General features: G+C 40.9%; 1 protein-coding gene across 4 annotated transcripts in view; it reads left to right on the plus strand.

The window, feature by feature from the left end:
- Positions 1-27,174, plus strand: part of Phkb (phosphorylase kinase regulatory subunit beta) — a 179,126-nt gene that overhangs the window by 137,264 nt on the left and 14,688 nt on the right. For 3 of the 4 annotated variants that reach the window (XM_087900340.1, XM_087900342.1, XM_087900343.1), the window contains 9 exons: positions 57-139; positions 599-689; positions 3,567-3,628; positions 3,719-3,881; positions 4,794-4,875; positions 6,825-6,882; positions 8,951-9,041; positions 11,898-12,100; positions 24,614-24,748. In XM_087900340.1, coding sequence (XP_087756466.1) covers positions 57-139; positions 599-689; positions 3,567-3,628; positions 3,719-3,881; positions 4,794-4,875; positions 6,825-6,882; positions 8,951-9,041; positions 11,898-12,100; positions 24,614-24,748 — 968 coding nt within the window. Of the gene's footprint in view, positions 1-56; positions 140-598; positions 690-3,566; positions 3,629-3,718; positions 3,882-4,793; positions 4,876-6,824; positions 6,883-7,730; positions 7,822-8,950; positions 9,042-11,897; positions 12,101-24,613; positions 24,749-27,174 lie in introns of all 4 variants that reach the window. The other variant, XM_087900341.1, reaches the window with a different exon arrangement.

Consider the following 27,174-nt stretch of genomic DNA (forward strand, 5'->3'; position numbering starts at 1 on the left):
CAAGTAACCTCAGATATTACTCCGTGACATCCTTCTTCCATCTCATTTTCTGATAGAATGCACTACAGTTCATTAAGCAATACTGGAAAATGCACGGACGCCCACTTTTCCTTGTTCTCATCCGGGAAGACAACATAAGGTAGGTTGCTGGAAAGTAAGCTATGGGGCAGAGGAATGGCCAAGCTGCTAAAAGCCTACGCAGTTCTTACAGGGGACCTCAGCTCAGTCCCAGCTGGTTCTCAACGTGTGACTCCAGCTCCAGGGAATCTCATGCTTTCTTCTGGCCCTTGTGGGTACTGCATTCATACACACACACACACACACACACACACACACATACACACACACACACACACACACACACACACACACACAGAGAGAGAGAGAGAGTCACGCACATCACATAACTAAAAGTAAAATACACATTTTTTATAAAATAAACTTTACTTGCCTTCTGGCGATTAACATAGAACGTTTGAAAGCAGGGCCTCCTGGTATTTTTGTGTTGCAAGCTCTTTCACATATTTAGCAAATATTCGATTGTTAATTTCCCATTCTGCTGTTAATAAACTTATTTTGTTTATTTGTTTTATTCTAGAGGTAGCAGGTTCAACCCCATATTAGACATGCTGGCAGCCTTTAAAAAGGGAGTAATTGGAGGAGTCAAAGTCCATGTTGATCGTCTACAGGTAGTCTTCTAAACCTCAGTGTGTTTCTTGTTCTGGACGGCTAATCTCAGGGCAGCCATGTTTCTCGGGGTGCTCACCTCCCTTCTCTGTTGTCACCCCTCGGTTTATCCAGTTGTACCAGTCACGTACTTGAACAGCGGCTGTTTCCTATGCAGAATTTTAGACTTTGGTAGCTTAACTTCATTTTGGTATTTGAGGAAACGAGTTCATAAGTGGACACATGTCTTGCTTATAACCTTGGGCTTTTCCAGGCATTTTGGTCATGTGCTGTTTTGCTTATATAACATCCAACCAGGAGAAACCATTGTTCCATTCAGGTATCACAGCATTGCCCACACAATTCCTGAACAGAAGTCCCATTATTTCCCAGCTAGAGCACTGTTGCTTCTTTTTAAACATCCTCTTCCAGAAAAAAATCAAGCATTTAACTAATTTAATACTCTCTAATACCAAGTGATGTTTTAAAACTGAAATCTGTGGAGTATTAATAGGATTTGGCATTAGCCAGTTAACTTAAGGCAAACATTTACTTTATGAACAGAAATATCCAATAAAAGCAAGTAGGATATATAAATGTAAAGTGTTAAATAAAAATTTCATTTGTGTGCTCTCAACATTGTTATCAGTGTTAATAATTAGGAAATTTACTTTCTCATACTGTGCATGGTAGTCACTTCCTAAACCCTGTTGTCTGTGCCTTTGGAGTATATCTAGGCTCTAACTCGCTTCCTTTAGCATTGACAACATGATGCAGGCTCCCATTGTCCCTCAGTAGATTTTTCTTTCACCTCCTGGATTCTACTACAGACAGTTAGCTTTGTCATAATCACCTGTCACTGGCAGTCACATGGATTGCAAACCTCTTGTAACTTCTTTTCTCATACAAACAAAAGTGGAAACCAGAGTCCCACAGGTGGCCCTGTGTGATCTGTAAGTGCTGCACCTGCATCATGGGCACAGCTTTCTACCAACTTTCCAGCCACTCTATTTCAGCTACACTATCTTTATTGCTTCTAAAATTCACCCTTCATGCCCCTGCCCTGGGACCTTTGCACTTGATAGTCCTTCTGCATCCTGAGCATTAATGAAGGTCCTCCTCCCTCCTGAGCATTGACTAAGGTCCTCCACCACCCTGAGCATTGACTAAGGCCCTCCTCCAGCCTGAATGTTGGCTACAGTCCTCCTTCCGGTGTCTGATTTACATGTGAATCTTGTTAGAGAAATTTTCTCTGGTCACATACATATAATGGCTAACCTGCCTCCTCAAATTTCTCTGTCCTAGAGTTCCTTCCCCTTGCTGTTCTTATTTCTACTTAGCATTTATTCCTCTGCTTTGCACTTACATCATCTGATGTGTACTAAGTTTATAGTGTCTATCTCATAGACATACTCATGAGGACAGTATCTTAGTTTAGGTTTTCATTGCTCTGAAGAGACACCATGACCATGACAACTCTTATAAAGAAGACATTTAATTGGGCTGACTGGCTTACAGTTTCAGAGGTTCAGTCCATTATCATCATGATGGGAGCATGGTGGTGTGCAGACAGTCATGGTGCTGGAGCTGAGAGTGCTGCATTTTGTAGGCAACAGGAAGTTGACTGACTGTCACACTGAAGGAAGCTTGAGCAAAAGAGACCTCAGAGCCTGTCCCTACAGTGACACACTTCCTCCAACAAGGCCACATCTCCTAATAGTGCTACTCCCCTTAGGGCTATTTTCTTTCAAACCACCACAATCAGCTTCAAGTGAACAATGATTTCATATATCTTTTTCATGCTAATCTTTAGCACCTAATATAATGCTTGCATATGGTCAATCTGCTTATAGTTGAATGTCATTGAAATGTACACAGGAGTTGGACATTTGGCTTCATATTCCTGCTCTACGGGGAAGATTGATGTGCCTGTGTTGTGTGTCCTCCCTGCATCTGTAATTACGTATTTGTGGATGTTCCTCTTTCGTCATTTCTAGTAGAGAAATGATGAGTTCATATGCCTCCAAAAGCAATATTTCCTACCTTCAGCTTCTTCATATTTGAAACAAACTGGGATAAAAATGATATTTGTAAGATATTCTTAAAAGGGATACCTAATTTTAAAAAATAATAATTTACAGGTTTTCTGACATTATTTCTCTAGATTATTAGAAGTGACAGATAAAGCTACAAGCCATTATGTATGATCATCCATTCGTGCTACTCACCATGATGCACTGACAAACAGAAAAAATTGTGTTTGAGTTTAGACTCAACTTAGCTTGCTCAACTTATAATTGTGAAGTAGTGGGATATAGAATGACCATATGGGTTGCCCTGTGCTAGAAGACAGAGAAGCAGTTACTTAGATAATCATTACCTTCATGATCCTGTGAAATGGAGAGTTGATCATTACTTCACTGGATGGCCCTGAAATATATTGCAATATCAGAATCCAAGGCATGATTTTATATTGTCTTTCCCTAAACAATTTAGTACTTCATTTCCTAAAAGTTTAATAAAAGCTGAAATATTGTAGTACCTACTTTAAAAACAAAGCATATAAAGATGGAGGTTTAAAACAATCAGTGGAGACTCTGGGCTCAATCCCCAGCACTGTAATAAATAAATGCTTATAATTCAATGAACAGAGAGACCATCTTATGGTGGCTTTCCTATTTTATATGACTCATGAACTTGTCGTTTGGTGTATACAGTCTATTTATAGATGCTTGCATTCTGTTTTCATTTGTTACATATAGAAATCTCTGAATTTGGGATGTTCATTTAGGAAATCACTTCAAAATCGTATTTAAGTAAACTTCAACATTGCTTATAGAAAAGTATGAGCATTGAGTGTAGCTTAGCAGATGTAAACGTTTTGAATCTTCACATTTCAGACATTGATATCTGGAGCTGTAGTAGAACAGCTTGACTTTCTACGCATTAGTGACACAGAAAAGTAAGTCCCCTTGAATTACTTGGTTTTTTGCATTTCTTGTGATTACATTAAGGAAGCAGAGAATCTGAAATGTTTTCTTTTGATTTCCAGACTTCCAGAATTTAAGAGCTTTGAAGAACTTGAATTTCCCAAGCATTCAAAAGTCAAACGACAGAGCAGTACCGTAGATACTCCTGAGCTGAGACAGGAACCGGACATCACCATTACCGCGTGGAGAAACAGATCCACCCATGAAATCCTCCAGAAGCTGAATGTGAGCAAGATGTAATCACACTTGCCAGGACAGAACCTCTCAGTCAGGCTGTGTGTCTGTGTCCTCTGGTCTGTACTCAGGGCAAGCAGTGGAAAGTTGTCCTATTGGCCAGAGCCGGTGTGCCTGTATGAAAGAGTGCAAGTGTACAGGGATCTCGCAGATTGGAGTTGGCTGTGTGAAGCAGCCCATTCAGCGCCCTTTTCCCTCTCCGCTCCATTCACAGCTCTTCTGCCCCAGAGTTTAGTTCCAATGAGTGCTTTGTCTCCCCCGTCACTGAGGAACATAGTCCTCTTACTGTGCCCACATGAGTGTTTTAGCAATTTGTTAATCTCTTGAAATTACTCACACTTATAAAAAGAGATTAAACCTTACTAGTAGAGCTGTAAACACTGGGTCTTGTTTGACCATATTTGAGCATATAGACTACTTTCCTTCCAGTCATGGCTTGCTTCTTATTAATCCATATAAGCAAGAATATCACATAGCAGCCACAAAGAACATAAACAGCCCTGAAATACAAATATTCTATATGTGTCCCTTCCTTTCATGTGTCTCGTTATACCCTGACTGTAGCATGATCTCCCATTAATAAATAAATAAATAAAATCAGGAAGAGTCTCAGATACTGGCAAAGACTCAGATACTGGTACATTAATATTGTACACACTGTAGAATCTGATTTGATCTTTAAATCCTGCTATATCCAGAAGCTGGCCTGTGTACCCTCTCCCTTCCAGGCATCTCAGACCAAGAGGTCTGTAATGTCATCTTATATTTATTATATCAACGACATCTTTTTCTTCAGTCCCATGTCAGGCTATTCCCTCTCTGTATCATGATTTGTTATTAGTTAAATCCTATGGTTACTGATATTCATTTTATCCCAGTTCTTATGCCAATTGATGTTTTCAGGACTGTAATTGTCTGGCCGGTCAAACCATCCTGCTGGGTATACTGCTGAAAAGAGAGGGCCCTAACTTCATCACAATGGAAGGTAAGAGTAAATAAGCAGGGGACATATTTATAAGAGGACCTCTATAATCTGAATATCTATCGGATATACATAAAAATGCCCACTGTTGTAATTTATTTTCCTCTTCCATTAAGTCTCTCACTCCTTAAATGGAAAGCATTCCTTCACCCTCTAGCACAGCAGACTCAGATGTGACTCTCATGCCAATGGCTTGCTTCTATGCTTGGCTGTGCCTAGAACCTGAATTCTGCCTGTGACTCTGAACTTCTGAGCGCCCCGTAGTTGCTTATAGACATTGTTGTTTCCCTTTTTATGTCCTGCAATTTTTCGGAAATAGTATTGAATAGCTACATTTATGAAAAATGGCTTCTTCATGATTTGTTGTAGCCATTTGGAACAGAATAACAGAATTTTGCCCTGATGGTGATCAATAAAAACAAATAAGTCATTCTAACTGTGTCTTTGTTCATGCTACCTGAAGAGGAGACCCAGTTATCCTTGAAGTCCACATTTGTATGTAAGGTCTCTGCTATGAGGAATCCTAAAGTTCTATATCATGATCTGTTTCTGGCATTTTAGAATAGAGAATAATATAGGATATATTGAAATATGTTTAATTTCTAGTCATCAGACTTTTTGGCTTATCTCAAAACACTTTTCAGTGTTAATTTGGTTAAAGTAGAAGTGCCCTAAATGCCACCGTGAAACTCATGGTTACAGTCTGGTAACTTACTCAAAGCCTCCTTAGTTTCTGCATTATTGTAGCAGTCATAATTCTCGAGTATTATGAAGTAGATTTCAAACAAAATCTTTTACTTTTTTTTAAGTCTTAGTACTAAACATTGACAGAATTTTAATTGTATTAAGGACAGTCATTGATGTTTAACCTTTAGTTAAACCAAAAGGAAGTAAGATACTTTAAAGTTATAAAAGAATTCAACTTGCTACTAGGAATCTAAAATTTTAAGTATATATTTAACAATGTTTAAATGTTTTAAATCATTAAAATATTATACAATAAAAACACTTGGAGTTATCTTGGGGTTTTTATTTTCAGTTATTTACTACTGGAAAATATTTTCAAAGCATTTTTTATAAGCTTGCTATTAAACGTCTTTTACTTAGGTATCTGGAAGACTTTAAAATTGCCTCTTTTTATTTGTTTTTATTTTGCAGTACTGGGGGTTGACTCTCCGCCTTGTGCTTGCTAGGGGAATGTGCTGCACTCAGCTGCCTCTCTAACCCTGCTTTTACTCTTTATTAGAGGTGGCCTCACCAGGTTGTGCACACTGTGCTTTGACCTCTCTGTGCTCCAGCCAAGCTCTGCACTTGCAGTCCTCCGACCTCAGCTGAGTAGCTTGGAATGCAGTCTGCACCACCAAGCCAGCATTTGCGGGCATCATGAAACCTGGATAGATTTAATCTAATTTAAGGCTATAAAAATAAGTGATAGGAAATTGTAAAGATCTTTTTCTTTATCATTACTAACTTATTGGTGCTCAGTTCCGTCACATTGTTTCTTACTGACAAATCAGTCCACATGTGAGCTGCGGCCAAAGTGATAATCCCAGGGGTGTGTTGACCACATGTGAGTCATGGCTGAAGTGTGAATTTTTGGGGTGTGTTGGGTTAACACAGCTCCACACACTTAACAGGGCCTTAGTAACCTTCCCCTGAAAAAATGGGTATATACTCAGTTGCCTAATTATTTTACTATGTTCTGTTTTCTGTAGAAAGGTAAAATAATACTTGTATTTGCTTAAAAGATTAGTTTACATATTAGTTAAGAAAACAGTAACTTTGAAAACACTCCACTGCTTATTTGGGTTATGTATTTAAACCAGTCAGTTTAAAACAAAATGAATATTTAAGAGGTGGTTTTCCATTTACTTATTTATTTAAAGGGAATAAATATTGTGCATTTAGTTAAAAGCTTTCTTCAATGAAGACTTTTCTTATCCCATGCCTAGGTACTGTGTCTGATCACATTGAGAGAGTGTATAGAAGAGCTGGCAGCAAAAAGCTTTGGTTTGTATTAGTTTCCTTGTTGTTATTTTAATTTTTATATTGTTATATTCGGCACCGTAACAATAACAGTTTTTTCTTACAGATGATACTCATCCTCATTTTGACATTTAAACTCTAAGGTTATGGCACCCTGACTTCAGACTTAGAAAAATATCTGGGATAAAAACCTCCAGGGCTTGAGCCTCTTCGCTGGACGGCAGGATGGTCACTCTGCCGTGCTGCGCTGTCCCAAGGAGGGTTTTTTTTTTTCATTTCTATCCTATGTCTGGAAAATCTGTTGTTTTAGAAGGTCGTAAAATACCATTTAATCCTTAGCAAAAATAATTAAAGGTAATTATCTCATCACTTAAGTTGAAAAAGTCATGAATAAAGCTGTTTAAATTCACAATGAGGAGAGTGTACCCAGATATACATTTTCATGCAATTGAGTCTCAAGTAGTTTCTTATGAAACTCCCTGAATCTTAGTAAACCTCCGCTTTCTATTCTCTGAAATTAGGGGACTGAACAAAATAATTTGTAAGTGGTGCTACAGCTCTACTTTATGGTGAATACACTCTTCCTGCTAGAGAAATAAGCATCCAGTTTAGATATTTCAAATTTCTACTGTAAGTTGTTGGTCCAGTAAGACATGCAGTCAGTAGATGTTTTTATACATAGTGTGTTTCACGTGTACATAGAGTATTGCTTGCGCTAAGCAAAGCCAATTCTTGCTTCTGCATTATACTTATGTCTTGATAAAGCACTAAGTAGCAAACATTTAGAAATGCTGACTGTTATATTTAAACACTAGAGTCCTGGAAGCTTTATTTATTCTATTCTCCCTTTTATGGCTTTCCACTGCCCCCAGGCTGGCTGTGCGATACGGGGCTGCATTTACCCAGAAATTTTCCTCCTCTATAGCCCCTCACATTACCACCTTTCTGGTGCATGGGAAACAGGTAACATGCTCAGAATTTGGGAAACTCAAGTTGCTTGATCTGTGTGGGTTTATCTGCATTTCAAGGGTTATATGCGTCTTTTGGTGTTCAAGTATCCGGTAAAAATGTTTTTCTAGAAATGGGAGTATGTGTCTCACTAACTTGGTCAGCTATTGGCTTGATTTTCTACTAGTCCATTCATGTTGTAATTAAGAAATATAAATGCTTGTGATAGGCCAATTTCTTTGGAGATCCTAAAATTTTTTTTAAAAAAATTGGTTTTGATTTTACTTTCTCTAAATGTTCACATAAATTTTACTTTTGAAGGGAATGTCTTATATATTGCATGTGGTGTAATTTGGGGGCTGTAAATCTGTTCTCTCTATATTCTAAGACTTTTTCAGGAATGTATAAATAGAAGTGTGAATTCTATTCCCCAACATTCTGTCTTTATGGAGAAAGAAAGTGAGGGTAATTCACTTCTGAAATTCACTACTGAGTCTTCTAATCCAGGCATCTGATATCCAGGTATCAAAAGAAACATAATTGAAGGCTAGGAAGAGATGGCCCAGTAGTTAAGAGCGCATACTGCTCTTCCAGAGGATTCAGGCTTGGTTCCCAACATCTGGCAGCTAAGGACCACTGGTAACTCTGGCTCCATGGGTTCCAGGCTGTCAGTCTCTGCAGGCGCCTGCAGGCACCTGCATTCACGTGCACATGTACCCATAGTCACACACACTTATACACATGATTTAAAATACTGTAGAGAGACCTGTAGTATAATTGGTATAGGAGTCAGACACAAGCATCAGAGATGCTTTCATGCATCTGTTGATATCAAGCAGAATATTCTCAATTCCTCCCTCTCCTGCCCCGGTTAAAAGAATAGTTAGGGCCTCTTGGTCTTTTTCTTTTCCGTCTTATTTTGACATTGATCTTGGCACCAGCAATGCTTTTTACCACCGCTTGGTGGCCGAGGTGAGGGTGAGACTGTCTTTGAAGAGTCAGGTCTAATGACAGTTTATTGTTTCTTCCCTATCATGTGAGGCCCCAACTGTAGATGTTCTAAGTTTCCTCAAATCAAGGGCACCATTCATTCATCATCCTTTCTGTTTGTGAAGATCTGGCCTGCTCTCTCCTCTGCCCTCAGGTCGGTTGTACGCCGTGCAGCAAGTCTTTTAAGTAAAGTAGTGGACAGCCTGGCCCCATCCATTACTAATGTTTTAGTGCAGGGCAAACAGGTAAGTATCCGTTCTCCACATCACAGTCACAGCAGTTTCTGCTTCGGACACTTAGTCTGGACACCCTGATGGCATAGACGGCTCACAAAGAGATTCCCAGTGGCTTGGGGGGGTTCTTCAAAAGTCTCTTTTCTCAAGCAGAAGAGATGCACACACAGTCTGAAAGCAGTAGAGCATTTAGTGGGCCATCTCATTTTCACCTGCACCTTGGGACTGTCATTTTCAGCCCCCCGTTTACTTGAGTTCAGTGCAGTTTCCAGTGTAGAAAACAGATTAGTGTACCTAGTGGGGCACTTGGCCAGGATCGTGATGCTCAGAGCAGAATAATGCACCTAGTAGGGCACTCAGCCAGGGTTATGATGCTCAGAGCAGAAGCTAGGTGCATAGCAAAGACACGTTTTCCTTCCACTCCACCCGACCTCTCATTCCCACTCCTTGTAGATCCATTCAAGTTCGAGAGGAGCCAGAGTGTACATGCCTGTGCTGCTCCCACACCCTTCACGCTCCAGGCCATCTCCTGTCGCCTAGCTCCTTTCTACCCACCAGGGTCAGCTCTTCACTTCCGCCCACAGGCCCATCGATAGTTGCACACACTCTCTCTTTCCCCTCTCTGTGCCCCTCCTTCCCCCTCTCCTCCCTCTCCAGCCCCGTGTCTCTTTCCTTACAATCCTTGATAGTAACTGGGTTGGCTTGAGCTGTGCATGTGGAGTCTGCTGCTGCTGCTCATCTTGTGTAACCTCTAATCATCTGGCTGGGTCGTTATTTGACTAGAGTGAAGTTCTGTTTACTTTGTCTCTCCTTTGGAGATGTATGTGTTTACTGTGTGTTCCTGACAGCTAATCTAGGGATATAGTAAGCTTTAATAATGGAGTTCTTTAACCTTCCTTAATAACACCAACTAATTAGTCATATTTCAGGACTCTTAATTAAAACTGAAATAATTTCATTCAGAACCCAGCTTTAGGGATGTTGGGATAATGTTATTTACCTTCTCGTATGATGTTGTTCAACAATTAAAAAAAATCACTCTAATAAGAAATTACTGAGAAAAAGTTACTTTCCATATAGTTTTCTCCATTAGGAGGTAAACTTTAAACCACTGTCAGTGATTTGGTAAACCAAGGAACAGGAAATCATTTACCCAGTACCTTTCATTTCTGGAATCTTTATCTGCAGCCAGAATCTGTGCTCTTGTCCCACACCATTGCATCTGTGAAAGAGAGTTAGCCAGGGTTTGAGAAACATGTCTGTCCTGGCTTAAGGTGCATAGCACCGAAGTACAGCTTATTCTCACACCTGTGCTGATAGGCTTTGGAACTTTCGGAGGTCACTGACCTGACACTAGAAGGGTAGGTTTGCCGTACCATTCGGAACAATATCTGTAAGATGCTCAGCCTCCCCTCTATAACCTGCTCCCACATTCAGAAGCCTCAGAGTCTGCGCTCCCGCTACAGCTGGGCTATTGTCCACCAGACCAACACCATCTCCCAGGGAAATATTCTTTTACTGCAAAGGGTGAGGCCAGATGCCAACAGCTCAGCCTAATGACCAAAGGCGAGCAGTTTCTCATCCCTCCACAGACAGAGAAATGGAAACAGAGCAAAATGTACATTTGCTCATTTATGAGATCTGTTCCTGCCTGAAGTAGTGTGGTCTCCTCAAATGACTTGTAAATTATCTCAAGCTCTCTTGGATAAAAGTAGTTTAGTCTCATTATATCTGGGCACCAATAATGTACCTCTGTTTTCTTTACATGGTGACATTTAATCCATGTAATCATACTCATATTTACTAGTTGGTGTCATCACCGTTTGCTAAATCCGTAGTTCTTATTGGTTGGCTGGTTTAAATATATATGTATATATGTACGTATTATCTAAAGCTCCGGCTGGCCCAGACTCATTGTCACCCTGCCTCAGCTTCCACGAGATAGATTTTAGATGTTTGCCACTATACCAAGCCAGTTCTTACTTTTATTCCACTACAACATTGGAGCAAAAGGCCATGTTCTGCTCCTTATCCCTCATCTCTAAAACCACGTGTCTTGGAGGTGCTGTTACTTCCCTACCTCATACAGTTAGGAGCTGTATGTGACAGAGATGAGAGCAGTGATGAGGAAGAAGCCAGAGCTGCAGGCCCTCTGAGAAGCAGCCGGCCAAGGGAAGGAGAGATGCGAGCATTCTCTTGCCCGCTCTATCAGCACTTTCTGCTTTGAGCTTTGTCATTTCCCTCTGAGCTTTTTCCTATGGCAGGCTTTTGGGCAGCCAGTCCATTCATTCCATAGATGAGCCATCTGGTACCATGGATCATAACCCTCCACATATACCTACCGTTATACCAGGGTAAGTGAGGGCTGCCCAAGACTACATGGTCTTCCTCCTGACTTTGGAAAGGTTGAAATGTTGTTATAGAGCGGAAGGTTCTACTTGAGAAGGGTAAAAATAGATCTCCCGAATGCTGAGCTGTAGAGTAGAATACCACTATGCGTATTCTGGCTGCTCTGGGGACTTTTCTAGCACTAACACACCCCAACCCCAAATTAATAGTTATTCATATCTACTCAAACTTCACTCCCCTGAGACCCTCATCTGCACTTACATTTTAGACCAGACACTGAACCATCGTGCACCCCAGTGGGAGTCATGCTTTGAAAGCCATTTTAATAAATATCAGAAACAGTTATCCTTCCTAACTCCCTAGCTTGCATAGAGCAATTTCAGCCTGCCAGTCATCCTGAACCTTGAATTTTTTTCTTTTTCTTTTTTCTTTTCTTTCTTTCTTTCTTTCTTTCTTTCTTTCTTTTTTTTTTTTTCTTGTAGCTAGGAATTTTTTAACAGTCCAATCTGACAATTGCAGGTAACTTTGGGTGCCTTTGGACATGAAGAGGAGGTCATCTCTAATCCACTGTCTCCAAGAGTGATTAAGAACATTATCTATTATAAGTGTAATACCCATGATGAAAGGGAGGCAGTCATTCAGCAAGAACTGGTCATCCATATCGGCTGGATCATCTCCAATAGCCCCGAGCTGTTTAGTGGCATGCTGAAAATTCGAATTGGGTAAGTGCTTTGATTGGCATAGAGACTTAACTCAAGTGGTCCTCCAGCAGATCCGGACTTTGCATGTAAAGCCAGTGTCTGTGGGTTCTTAGAATAATGCCTCTTTCTTCCGTCCTATGCAAGTAGCATCTGGTGGTTTAAAGAATGAATTCCAGTGGCCTAAAAGAATCCACACCTGTATTTCCTTCCCAAGTAAAAATAGCAATGAAATCAAATGCCAAGGATTTCAACAGTTATATCAGATAAAAATAAATAAATAAGCAAATACTTGTGAAACTTCTTAAAAATAAAATGGATGAGCCATGATAGGAAAATGTTGGTTTTTTTTTTCAGCAAAAGTATGTCAGAAGACATGATCCAATAAGAAATTGGCATTTTAAGGATACTCTGCATGTGTTTTCTATGGAACTCTAGTGTTGAATTGCTACTATTGTAAATTTAGATAAAAAATTGAAAGTAAGGTACTGGTGGTTCCAAATGTTCCTAATTGACGGTGTTAGCCCCCATGGGGTTTGCCTGTTCCAGGATAGGGGCACGTGGATTAGAAAATTTGGTAGGAGGAATGGAGAGATGCAAAAGAAATACAGAGACATAGGATAGAGCCAGGAGGGCAACCCAGTGAATACTGAATACGCGCGCATTTATTTTCCATACGCTTATATACCCCAATCCAAAAAGGGGAAAAGAAGGCAAAAGACTGTTTTAACATGATACAAAGAACAAACAGAGCAATTACCTGCTTCAATACTTGACACATCAAGCCACTGTGTCCTGAGTTAAGCATTCTGTTAAGGCAAGACTTGCAGCAACTACACCTTAGACCAAGTACCCTATAGGTAGCCACTCCCTGGGTCAGATCTCCTGTCAAGTCCTTGAAGGAGCCTAAATAGGCTTGAATTCTCTGATCTTTGGTCAGGGTGGGATGGATCCACCCCTGTGGGCCCTCTCAATACCTAAAACACCAAGTAACCACACCGTAGGTCAAGAGATCTTGTTTGTAGCCTCACCTTAAGTCAGACTTCTTGTCAATAACCTTGAAAGAGCAAGAGTAGGCTTAAGCTCTCTGACTTTCACTCCTAACCAAGAGCTTTTTTGGGAAGTGTAAGTGGGGTGACGAGTGCTGTGGTCCTTCTCCTTTACAGCTCTGTATCCCTGGGAGGGTGCTGGCCTGCCCAGCCTTCCTCCACATCATCCTCAGTGCTCTGTGCAAGAAGGAAATGCTTCAAAAACTATGGCAACCCATAAAGTGCATTATCAGTGGCATATAAATACACCCTTACCCAAAATAGTCAGATAGATCATATCCAAGCATATAGAATAACAGTTGGAAAGAACATACATTCCCTGTTTGTTGAGTACGAATGCATGGGTATGTAAGCATGGATCAGGACACTGTTTCTGCTCTGCTTGACCCTGGATTATTGATTTTTAAAAAAACCTTTGCAGTTTCTCATACCAATTTCTTCTTGAAATAAGCAATTTTTACCTTTATATTTGTGTGTGTGTGTATGAGAGAGAAAAAGAGACAGAGATGGTTTCCCCATTCCACCATGTAGGTCTCAGGGATTGAGCTGAGGCTGTCAAGTGTGGTGGCAAGTGCCTTTATTATATTTTCCTTTGTATCATTTATTGCTTTCCAACTTCTTAGCTTTTATTTCAGACAGCTACCGAAGTGTAGACACTCATGTAGTAATAGCTACTTGTCCTTACTCTCTGCAACACCATGAGTTTCTGTAAGTTATCAATTCTTTGTCTTGATTGACTAATGATTAGACTAATAACTAGGACCTGTAGCTTACTCCTGCTACCCAGAGTCATGAGGAAGTATGATATTGCACATTGCTGGTCCAGATAAAGATTTGAAGTATGGTTGCCATTAAACTCGGGTTGATTTCACACCATCATGAAGCTATACATTGAGAATGTCTAAGGTTATAATGAAACATAAAAAAAAATTGAGATTTTACACCTTTACTTATGAGACAAGAAATGCAGATGAATTGAGACTAATTCTAAGTCCCCGCTCTGCTTCAAGAGATAGAGTAAGGCTGTCTTAAAAGATGGAGTTCTTAGAGTAAGCTTTTCCCTCCTTCTGATACTGGAAATTACCTCTGGCAAAGGAGACTTTTGTCATGTTAACCACACTTAAAAAAACAAAACAAAACTGTAAAATACAAATCTTTCTACTATCTATATTGTCAAAATCTAGATCTATGTTGTTAATCGAATTATAAGAAGAACTTAAAAAGATTTATCTGGCCATATTTTCAAGGTCACTATTTGCACTTAAAAGCAGCAGTTTCCTGGTGTAAGGGAGCTCTGGTCTGTCTGCTGGCAGGAGTCCTCACTCAGGTGACGTTTTCCTCTCTGGGCCTCCAGTTTACTTATTAATCTGCAAGAGTCTTCGCACTGGTGGCTTTTCCTTCCGGGACTCCAGTCTGCATGTTTGTCTCTTTTTACATCTTCTTCTTATGTTTACCTCATACTCAACAAGTGTTTACTAAGATCTCCACTCCTTTAGGTGACCGCCCTCCCCTGTACACACCTTTAACGGTTGCCTGCTGGCACAAACATATGTTTCGTTATAAATTAGGTCCTGGAACATTTTTGATTGGCTTAAAATTAGTGAACAAATTATTCACACAGTTTTTGAAGGCCAAATTCTTTGTAAATTGTTGAACCTGTAGCTGCTTCTAAGATATTCATTAATTGTAGGATTTTTTTTTTAATGGAAGATTTAAAGTAAAATTACCTGGTGTGAGTGAGAAGGAAACATGAATCACACAACAAACCCGCTTAGAAGTTTATTAGAGGGGATGTGTACAGGGCCGGGGAAGTCAGTGTGCAGGGGGAGGGGGGAGAGAGAGAGAGAGAGAGAGAGAGAGCGCATCCATATGACTACATCATATGCAGAGGACGGGGCTCACGCATGCGCACATGGGCTTAGCTGAGTCATACATGGGTGATGCAACCACACCGCACATGGGTCACGTGGGGGCCCTTTAACATCCCCAGGGCCATTAGACACTCTACCTGAGGGCTTGTCCTCACATGCGTGGCCCTAGAACCCGGAAGTATCAGCGTTATTGTGGCTGAAATCATAACATAAAGAAAGTAATTTTTTGATTATTTAGATGATGATAGCATCTCCGATGGGTATTCTTGTCTGAAATTTTTCAGTTATTTTCTTTTAATGTTAATATTCTTGAAATGCCAGCATCTACTAGGCTGGGCTGGATGCGCGTGCTTTAATCCTGTTCCTTCTTATCCTCCATTCCCACAGGCTGCCCACGCTTTTGTCTGTGCTCTAACCTCCCTGAGTCTTCTCCAAGGTTTCCTGATTCGCATCACACATTGCCCCAGCTGCCCCAGGAGCCCAGTGTTTTCTCCCCTCTCCAAGGCTAATCCTGCTGGTGAGGCATCTCCAACTTTCCTGTGAAGAGAATCAGCCTGCTCACAGGGATGCTACCCTAGCCTTATAATGATTTGATTTGCTGTCTCATTATTGATTTGTGTGCCAGCCTTCATGTTAAAATAGATCAAGTTCCTGACAGGCCATTACTGTAAAGACCTGCAATCAACTGCTTTCTACTGTAGGCCTGTCAGTCAGGCTTACAGAGGAGAAACCCCTGGGGATGCGTGCTATCAGGCCTTTCTCAGGTCTACCTTTCATGCTGCCTTGGCATTCTGTAAGCAACTGTGACCTGGATGAATCCTGTCCGATGTCCAAGGAGGCCGCTGTAGATCAGGTATCTGGTGCTCAGAGAAGGCCGCCAGTGTCAAAGATACAGACTTTAGCATTGCTGGGACAGTGGAAGAGAGTTGCTGATTGCAAACTCAAGTTCATTAGCATCATTTTGGTACCTTTGATTTGAAAAACCTTTGATGGGGGGTGAGGAAGTGAGGTGACAACTGCCCCACCCCTGTTCTGTTGATTAGCTTTGGGACAAAGGGAGCGAGTCACCAGAAGCTCAGTTGCTTCGTCAAACTGTTACACTTTCTACGTTAGTGTGAATCAGGCCAAAACTCCTCCCTTGTAATTTTGCCACTTCCTGTTCCCTGGAATCTTAGACATCTTGGGCTGCCATAGTAAAATCTCACAGGTAAAGTGACTTAAATAGTCAGATTTAATTTGCTCACTGTCTGGAAGTTCGGGGTCCTGGCACCAGTTGATCTGGCCCTGGTGAAGAGTCTCCCAGTGGCCCGATTCTCTCTCACTCCTGTTGCTGCGAACTCAACTAACCCTAGTAACTCCCAAAGTCCCTTGCTTCGGGTGTACTCCCCCTGGAGCCAGGACTTCAAGACAGGGACTTAAAGGGGTAGTGTTACAGCGTAGCAAATAGCATGGTTTAGGAGCCTGACAGTGTGAACAGTCATTTACTATGCTGTTTAAGCACAAATATCAGTCCTTATTCTCTTGACATAACATGCAAACAATTGCTAACATCGTTTCTTGCCCGGGACCAGGACTGTTATTTCTGGCTTGTGTTCTCAGAAGGCGTCAGCTGAGTGTTTTGAGCGGTGTCGTTGCCTGTGCTCTTTTCACTGCCGTGTTGATGAGGGCGTGCTACTAAATAGCATGCTGACACATCACGTGGTGCCCTTCGCTCACGCGCCACAGGAGTGAGTGTGTTCACACTCACCACAGGAGTGTGTTCAAAGGCAAACCCTCTGTCTGGACAGTTCTGGGGTACTCCTCCAGCTGTCCTTAGGGAGGACATTGTCATCCTCTAGCCAGCCGTGAAGCGTCTGAAGCTTGATCCATCAGTCATGTGTGCCTGCCCCTTTTTCTCATCTGCTTATTGGCAAATTGAACGTGTCTCTGGTTCTTCAGGCAGCGGTCCAAGGATAAGCATCATTCTCCTGACCTCCCACATTTTTCTATTTTTCTTTCCCCCACTTTGGGAATTAAATGCTTTTATTGCTGGAATTGCCACATCCTTTGTGACCTTGGCAATGGGAATGAAGACAAGAAGTAGAGACTCCTGTGGGCTTTTAAACTATTAGTGGTCCTGGATAAAATGTCTCTTGATTTTCTTCTTTAAGAAAGCTCCATTGTTATTCCTTTCCCATTGGCACTTGACTGTTACAGTGGCACTGGTTCCCAACCTTCTGACCTTCACGGTGTCACACTGGGCAGTTTGCTTCCTCTGAGTCTCTGACACTGTCTTTAGTACTTTATGCGCAATGTTGTTTCCTGTTTTTATTTTAGTCTTTCTAAAAATTGATATAAAAATTAGTCTTTACTAACATTTTTATGGTTCTTTAGACTTTCAAAGGGCCTTTTAAGATATATATGGCCTCATTTATTCTGCAGTGTAGTAACTTAGATGAGAAATAGTAATGTCCCCGTTTGAAAAGTAACTCAACAGTAGGGCACAGTTGGTAAGTGATGGGTTTTGTTATTGTTTTAGTTTTCATTCTTTAACTGGAGCTATGTTTTTAAAACTTATTTACTTTAATTCTTTGACAGTTTTATACATTTGAATAATGGATTTGGGTCATTTGCACACACACTCCCCCATACGTTCTTTCACCCCCACTTCTCCTGCTGAAACTCTTCTGCACAAGCAGCCTAGTCCTAGACTGGTGTCATTCTTCCTCCTCCTGCTGCCCCACCTCTTACTGCCCCACCTCCTACTGCTGCTGCTGGCCTCCTCCTCCTACTGCCCCTCCTCCTGCTGCTGCCCCCTCCTTCTACTGCCCCTCCACTTCTTCCTCACCCCCCACTGAGTTTAATTAAGTTGCTTAAATTAAACTAACATGGAATGTTTGCTGAAACGTGAACAACTTAACAACAGCAACACCACTGAAGAAAATGAAACCCCCTTGCTGGTGTGGTGTTGTACACCTTTAATTCCAGCATTCAAGACAAATCAGGCAAGTCTCTGAGTTTGAGGTCAGGCTGGTCTACATAGTGAGACCCATGACAACTAGAGATCCCTGGTCAAAAAAAAAAAAAAAGAAGAAGAAGAAGGAGGAGGAGGAAGAGGAGGAGGAGGAGAGGAAGAAGAAGAGGAGGAGGGGGAGAAAAAGAGAGAAAAGAGAACAAACCATCCAGTGCCCACTGATATCAGTCATCCTCAGGAGCAGGGGTGGGGCCTCATGAGCTGCTCTCCTGTCTGTGATGAAATAATAACAGCATTAGTTCACGGGTACAGATTTAGTGTTTAGAAGACAGTTTGACAACGTGTCCGTTTGCAAAGCAACAGTAGTAAGTTCTTCATGAGGGCTGTGATCTCCTTAGTCTTGGACTCTTATCTTAGTTAGGGTTTATTTTTTTATTGTTTTAATTGGGCTATACATTTTTGTCTGCTCCCCTCCCTTCCTCCCCTCTCACCTTCTGCCCTCTCCCGTGCCCCCCACACTCCCAGTTTACTTAGGAGAACTTATCTTTTTCTCCTTCCTATGTAGACCCATGTATGTCTTCTCTCTTAGTGTTCTTTTTGTTGTCTTGGTTGTCTGGGGTTGTGGATTATAGGCTGGTTTTTCTTTGTTGTATGTCTAAAAGCCACTTATGAGTGAGTACATATTATATTTGTCTTTCTGGTTCTGAGTTACCTCACTCAATATGGTTTTTTTCTAGATCCATCTATTTGCCTGCAAATTTCAAAATGTCATTTTTTTTGCTGCTATGCAGTACACCATTGCATAAATGTACCACATTTTCTTTATCCATTCTTGAGTTGAGGGGCATCTAGGTTGTTTCGCCATTACGAACAATGCTGCTGTGAACTTAGTTGAGCACATATCCTTGTGGTATTATTGAGCATCCTTTGGGTATATACCCAATAGTGCTATTGCTGGGTCTTGAGGTAGATTGTTTTCTAATTATCTGAGAAATCACCATACTTATTTTCGAAGTGATTATATAAGTTCTCGTTCCCACCAGCAATGGAGTAGTGTTCCCCTTACTCCTCATCCTCTCCAACATAAGCTGTCGTCAGTGTTTTTTATCTTGGCCATTCTGACAGGTATAAGATGGAATCACAGAGTTGTTTTGATTTCCTTTCTCTGATTGCTAAAAATGTTGAACATTTCCTTAAGTGTCTTTCAGCCATTTTAAATTCGTCTGTTGAGAGTTCTCTGTTTAGGTCTGTACCACATTTTTGTATTGGATTATTTCTTCTTTTGATGTCAAGTTTCTTGAGGTTTTTGTATATTTTGGAGATCAGTCCTATATCTGATGTGTGGTTGGTGAAGATTTTTTTCCCATTTTGTAGGCTGTCGTTTTGTCTTGCTGACCATATCCTTTGCTTTACAGAAGCTTCTCAGTTTCAGGAGGTCTCATTTATTAATTGTTGCTATCAGTGTCTATGCTAGTTAGGGTTTCTATGACTGTAAAGAGACACCATGACCATGGCAACTGTTATTTTAAAAAAAAAAACATTTAATTGAGACTGGCTTACAGTTCAGAGGTCTAGCCCATTATCATGGTGGGAAGCATGGCAGCACGCAAGCAGACATAGTGCTGGAGAAGGAGCTGAGAGTTCTACATTTTGATTCACAGGCAGCAGGAAGTGACCTGAGACACACTTCCTCCAACAATGCCACACCTACTCCAACAAGGTTATACCTTCTAATAGTGCCACTAATGAGCTTATGGGGGCCAATTACATTCAAACTACCACATTCCACTCCCTGACCCTCATGGGCTTGTAACAGTATGTAACTAATTGCATTTAGTCCAACGTCAGAAGTTCCCATAGTCTATCACAATCTCAACAATGTTTAAAAGTCCACAATTCCAAGTCTCTTCTGAGATTCATATAATCTCTTAAAATAATGCCCTATTATCAAAATTTTTTAAAAAGTAAATCATGTACTTCCTGTAAAAGGAGAGTGCGTTTTTGTTTCCTGGCCACCCAGACCTGAATAATCACACAGAAGCTATATTAATTACAACACTGTTAACCCAATGGCTCAGGTATATTTCTAGGTAACTCTTACATCTTGAATTAACCCATTTCTATTAATCTGAGTATTTCCTCAAAACTGTGGCTTACCAGAAAGGTTCTGAGTCTTTCTCCTTTGGTGGCTATGTAGTGTCTCTTTGACTCCATCTTCTCTTTCTCTATTTTTCTGCTCAGATTTCCCACCTGGCTTTGCTTTGCTAAGTCATTGGCCAAAACAGCTTCTTTATTAACCAATGATAATAAAACATATTCAGTCATACAGAAGGGAATCCCTCATCAACTTTTGACATATAATGCCACAGGCTATAGTTTACCATTCCAGAATGTAGGGAAGGTAGCACAGTGAGGAATTGCTGGACCAAAGCAAGACTGGAAGCCATCTTGGCAAATTCCAAACCTTACATCTCCATGTCTGGTGTCAAAAACTCTTCAGAGCTCCAACTCCTTTCAGCTTTGTTGACTGCAACACACTTCTCTCTCTTGGTTTGGTTCTACTTCCTTTTAGCAGCTTTCCTTAGCAGGTGTCCCATGACTCTGGTATCTCCAATATCTTGGGGTCTACCAGGCAATCCAGACTTCACCTTCTCAGCTTCATGTAATGGTCTCTCTTGGCCTCCATTCCAGGACACCCTTGATTCATGCCTAACCTCAGCAGCTTTCCTTAATCATGGAGGAATATTACACAGCCCCTTTCTTCTGTCCTAAAAACCAGAACCATGTGGCCAAAGCTATCTACTTCTGCTATTTGTTGGAGCTGGAACACACCGCACTCATTGAATTGCCTCTTCACCAGCTTTCTATTTTCCTTCACTGCCTAAGCTTGGCAGGAAGCATAGCAGCACACAGGCAGACATGGTGCTGGAGAGATAGCTAAGAGTTCCACATCTTGATCTGCAGGCCCCAGGAAGTGAACTGAGACAAACTTCTTCTAACGGTACCACTCCCTGTGAGCCTCGGGGGCCAATTACATTTGAACTCCCATAGTTCTTGATCAGGTTTAAAGTAGCTGGTATGGCCTTCCTCCAGTAAGGCAGGCCTCATATGAATTACAAAAGTGATTTGCCACCCATTCCCACTGTAGTCAGGCCACAGTGCACCAGTGGACACATCTTGCCTGGCAGGTTGGTGTTGTAGCCACAGAGTCCACAGCTGTGTGGAATTGCTGATGCCTTTTCTTCCCCAGGAGCCTCTATAGTACTTCAGGCATCATGAAAGTCAGTCAGCAGAGCGGAGACTTGCAGCTCAGTCCCAGCATGATTTCTCTGTGTCCTGCGGCTGAAGTATATGGCATTTTCAACAATTGGGTCCTACCATCTAGCTCAATGGGCAGCCAGGAGTAGTGACAATAGCCTATTTTATTTTGGAGATTTCTGGGACATCCCAACCCGCAACTCGTAGGAAGGAAATCCACATCTGGCACTGGGGTTTTTACTTAGTAACTTGTGGCCTCTGGGAAGAGCGGTATCCATTCATACAGGGTGCTTCTGTTCAAATTTTTTAAACTATGTTTTTTAATCAGCTTACTCTAAAATAATAGGTTCACATAAAGGCATTTTCTAATATGCTTAGTTTTGGTTAATCTTTCCCTTCAGCTTTTCTTCTCCCCAATTTCCATATCCTATCCTTGCTTAACCTCTCCGTCCCCTAACTACTTTCATATTCTGTATATTCTTCTATGTCCCCGTCCCTTAAGCCGCCCTCTCTATTGACCCTTTCTTAGCTTCCTGACCTCTAAAGACACTATGAGTTAAACGTACTAGTCTCGGAGGTCAAAGGTAGGCTCTACAAATGAGAGCAGTCATGTTGCATTTGTCTATCTGGGTCTGGGACTACTTTACTTGGTATATTTCCCAGTAATACCTGTTTTCCTCAGAACTTCAGAATTTCATTTTTCTCTGCACCCGAATAAAATCTAGTGTGCCACTTACACGTGAGTGTGGCAGTCATCACATCTGCCATTGAGTGTTTTGACATTCATTCCTGAGTATCTTAGAGAGAAGGTGTAATCTTTTTTTGAAAGGGGTTTGTAGCCAGACATGGTGGCTCACACCCGTAATCCAAACACATAAGAGAATAAGACAGAAGATTACCACAAGCTCAATGCCAGCTTAGTCTACAAAGGCCAACCTCAAAGTCTGTCTCAAACATACATATATACATATGTGTGTGTGTGTGTGTGTGTGTGTGTGTGTGTGTGTATACATACATACATATATGGGGGAGGCATTCTGTTTCAGTTGTTGTTCATTCTGTTGGTGGTTTGGTTTTTGTTTTGGTTTGATTCATGGTCTTACCATATAGCCCAGACTTGCCTCAAAGTCAGGATCCTCCTGCCTCTACTTTCTAAGCACCAAAAGTACTGTATGTACCACTGCTCAACTAGCATGATTTCTTAATCACAGTGCTGTTATCAGACCCCAAATTAACATCACCGAACATCCAGTTTCTAGCCCCCAAAAGACTTCCTGCCTCCTCTTTAAAACAAGGCCACACATGGCATTTTTAGTACATATCTGCAGTCATGTAGTCTAGAAGAGTACCTACCACTGCATGGTTCTTTTTTATTCCATTGACTTTCTAAGAGACCAGAGTACAGATTTTCCGTTGCATGGCTCAATAATGAGCCATTACTCTAAGCTACTACAAATATAAAATTTAGCATTAAAATGAAAGGAAAATAAAGTAGAATTATAAGTAACTTTAAGTTAAACTTATGTAGACTATAAAAAAAGAAAAGGTTCAGTCTGTTGAGAATTTTTTTAACTGAAATGTTTGTAACAAAATTTTATAAGGAATTTTAACATCTAAGCATCCAAAATGACTGTTCTGGTGACTGTTATGTTTGTATACCATTTTGGCAAATATAGTATCTAATACAGGAGGTGGACAAGTCAAGAAATTCTACTGTTTGCCAGACAGATAAACTTAGTTCAGTTTTCAGCTGATTTAAAGAAATACTCCAAGTCTTAGGAAACATCAAGGAAGAGGGGGACGAAAGAAAGCTGGTGGGTGGAGAGGCCGCTATGAAATGCTGTCTTCTGGATGTGACATGACCACTGTACTTGTAATTTCATGTAGCTGTGCACAATTCCCGAACAAGATCAAGCCACCAAAATCATGCTACCAGTCAACACTGCAACAGATAGCACTAACTGGATTCAGTAGGTCACCTGGAAAAAACTGGACATGAGTGGGGATGGGAATGTGTTGGGAATGCCTGGAGGCAGTTGGGGTGGACAAAATCAAACCCTGTAATGATTTTTAGTGCATTGTTAACATCCTGTCTTTGTGTTCTGGGTTTTCCCTTACTGAAACAAATTATTTGAATCATTTACAAAGACAAAAATTGTTTTGGCTCACAGTGTTGAAGGTTTTTGTCCATAGTCAGTTGTCCCCATTGCTGTTGGGCCTGGGGCAAGCAGCACAACACACAGCAGCATCACTTGGCAGAGTAAATCTTGGCACTCAAAAGACACTAAGCAGAAAGGAGAAGGTCCCATCTTGGACATGATCCCATGACCAGAAAATTCACTCCAGGACCCTCCTCTTAAAGTTTCTACCAGTTCTCTCAGTTGTATGGAGTGCATTAGGGGTGTGGGGTGTGTGTGTGTGTGCATGTGTGTGTGCATGTGGTGATGGGGTGGGGGTCATATCCAAGTGAGCAGTTTGTTTCTCTCAAGCCAAGCATTTTATGGTGTGTACTCAAATTCCTGATATCCAGAAAGAACAGCAATAGGAGAGAGGAGAAGTGAGAATTGTCTTCATCTAAGACCACAGAGACTGGAAGTCACAGACCTGAGACTCTTGGTCTGTGGCTTGGTCCAGCACACAGGGACCTATACCTGGTCGACTGCTCCTCTTGCTCACCTGGGGAGGTTTAAGGTTTTTCTCCCATCATTTGCACTGAGACATTAAACTCTTCCCACAAAGGAGTGTCACTGTTGTTTTACAAACTAGCTTTGGCAGAAAGGACTCTATCTTTTGACTACATCAGTTTTAAGTTTTCACCTCTGTGCACACAGTATCCTGGTGGATTGTTCTTCAAGGGGATACAGACAGAAAAATACAGTCCTCTGTCTGGGGCAATGACTTTTTCTGTAACACACTGCTGCAGTTAGGTTGCAGCTCACTGCCCCTTGTATTCCAAACACAGGCACTTCTGTGTTCCCACCAATCCCAAGTTAATGACTTACATTACAAGGTTAAAAAAGAAATTCCTATTTTTAGAAGTCATCATTATTCTTGTCATTCCCAGGAAGAGACTTTTATGTGATAGCACATCTCAGCCCTATCTTAAAATGAATCGTCTGTGGGCTGTTTGGTTGCAGCTTGTTTCCCGCAGCAATTACAGACACTGTTACAGGGCAATAGTGAGTCTGACCTGGAAGGAATCTAAGTACTTAGCTTTCCCCGTGTCTTACAACTAATTATATGTTTAAAAGCATTCTTAAGATTCTGGATGGAAGAAATATCAATGATCCAGGAAATGGAAATGGCCTTTTCCTCATTCCGCTATGGATACATCAGTGCTGTGAAGGGTGTTGCCGGAAGCAGCATGAAGTGATTGCATTTGAAGAGTTCTTTGTTCTTGCTTCAGGTGGATCATCCATGCCATGGAGTATGAACTACAGATCCGTGGTGGAGATGAGCCGGCCGTGGACTTGTATCAGCTCTCGCCCAGTGAGGTTAAACAGCTGCTCCTAGACATTCTCCAGCCTCAGCAGAGCGGAAGGTAATAGAGGCTTTTGTTTCCCGTAGACACAGAAAGACACAGAAACATCTGAGTTTTAGCTGATATGGATGAGAAATTAGTATGACATCAGTGAGAAAATTCAGATGCTAGGCAGGGTAGCATATACCGATGATCCCAGCACTTATGATGCTGAGACAAAATGATTGTCTGGGCTTTCTAGTAAGTACCATGAATACCAGGCTGGCAAAAACAGAAGAAGGCTCAGCAGAACATGAGGCCACCTTCCCAGCCAGACAGCATGGACACGGATGAATCGAAATGTCTGGATTTATGATTCTGTGTTGATTTGCATTTTATATTTTTTCCAGGTATAGTTTATAACACTCTCCCATTTTTTTTATTATCTGTGCACTGTATAACACTTTATACAACTTTGATTAAATTTTTTTCTGGAACTTTATAGTATTTGGCATCTCTTCCCAACACTTTGGCAGAAGAAATTGGGTTTAGTAGCATTATGTAGATGTGCTGCCTGACTCTGTCTCCTTAAGTAGACTATAAGCATCAGACATAAATTCTTCCATATAGTTCACTTAGAAGAAAAATAAAACAAGTATTTGTGGATTGCCTTGAATTTAATATTTTTAATTCCAGAACGAACAGTAGTGTTATTATTTAGGCAAGTATTTATTTAGTGTATTTGCTAAATACACTAAAGCATCCCCAAGATGACAAAGTTATATGCCTAGAAGATTCTGACTATCTACAAGAGAGGTTGTCTATTAAAGTGTGTATGTGTGTGTATATATGTGTATGCATGTATATATAAAACATATTATATATTTTATATAATATATAAAACATATTACATATACATGCATACACATATATATTATATTATATATAATATAATACATATGTATTATAGATTATAGATATGTGCCTCGCTGTCTTCTCTAACAATATATTTGAACAAACAAGTGAGTCTCCTTGTCATAAGACAGTTGACATTATAAGATGTTGGTTGTAAATGTAACGGCATCACAGTGACGTCCCAAGAACCGTTTCCTGAGCTTCATGTGGAAAAACCAGCGAGAGAACTGGAAAACATAAAAGAAAAGCTTTCTCCGATGGTTTTAACTGGGGGCATAGCTTCTGTGAATAAGACAGTGTGGTAAACAGATGGCCCCGGGCAGGAAAGACGGCAGAGATGAGCCTTCCATAAACACACATTTGGGATCCACTACATGGGAACATTGCCATCACAAGTCACTGCATCAAGAATGGACTTTTAAAATAAATTCTTTTCACAACTGGATTGCTGTTTGCAAATAGATAAAATCAGATACTTGTTATGACACCACAGCCACCTCCAAGTAGACTAGAGATCAGCATGTAAAGCATGGGACAGAGAAGAAAACACTGGGGAATTTCTCTTTAACCTTGGCATGGGAAAGACCTTAAGTAGGATTTAATTCAGATTGCTAGTGAACAAACTGTATTAAGATTGAATAAATGAGTAAATGTATTATGACTTTTAATGGTCATTCTTATAAGGGGGCGGGAAGTAGGTTGATATTGAGTTGACAAACCAACATGAAGTCATGGTTTTACACTGATAGATACAGAAATGAACATAGGTCTGTGTTTGCGCATATACATCCATGTGTTTCCTAGTTCTGTCTACTGAGATGCCCTAGGAGCCATGAAACTGCCATGGTAGTGAACAAACCTGAAACAGTTGCATTCTAAACATTGCAATGAAAGAATCGGTCCTTTTTGGAGAAATGGTTGATTTCAGAGGAAGGCAGAAAAAAAAAAAACAAGGAAAAAAATGTAAGCAGGAGCATCTTTGTGCCAGAAAGCAAAAGAAAAAAAGTCTCAAAATACCACAGAGATGTGCAGGTAGACACTACAGAAACTGGAAGAGGCTCTTGGGACCCCAACTAAGATGTGGCTTTTTGTTTGTTTTTGCTTTTTCCAAATGGGTACCTAATCATTTGTGTAGAAGAAATACACATGGACTAGTAATAGATTATAAACAGATAAGCTGATAGAGATCAGTGAATGGGGAAGAAGGGACTCCACCTTAAGGCAGAACTAATTAAGTTCAGATAGACGGATGGAAACAGAAAATGATCACTGAGAAAATATAGCAGTAGCTGCAGGCAAGAACAATTGCTAGAAGAAACGTGGAGTGAGAACTCCGCTTAACCTCTGAGTATTTCTATCCAACTTCCTTCCATACAATAGCACAGGGAAAACTAGTAATTTTATATAGGGGACAAACCTGATGACTCCCTTAACCCAAATGATGAAGATGACATCACTGGTGATAAGGCTTCACTTCTGTGTACCCTCATATGGGGCTGACCCTGTATCTATTCCTGATGTTCTTGCCCAAAATGCATTATTTCACAAGAAACCTCTATAGAACCCAATCAGAGGAAAATCCTGAGACAGCA

The sequence above is a fragment of the Myodes glareolus genome, chromosome 22 (assembly GCF_982192425.1).
Source record: "Myodes glareolus chromosome 22, mMyoGla1.1, whole genome shotgun sequence".
NCBI lineage: Eukaryota > Metazoa > Chordata > Mammalia > Rodentia > Cricetidae > Myodes > Myodes glareolus.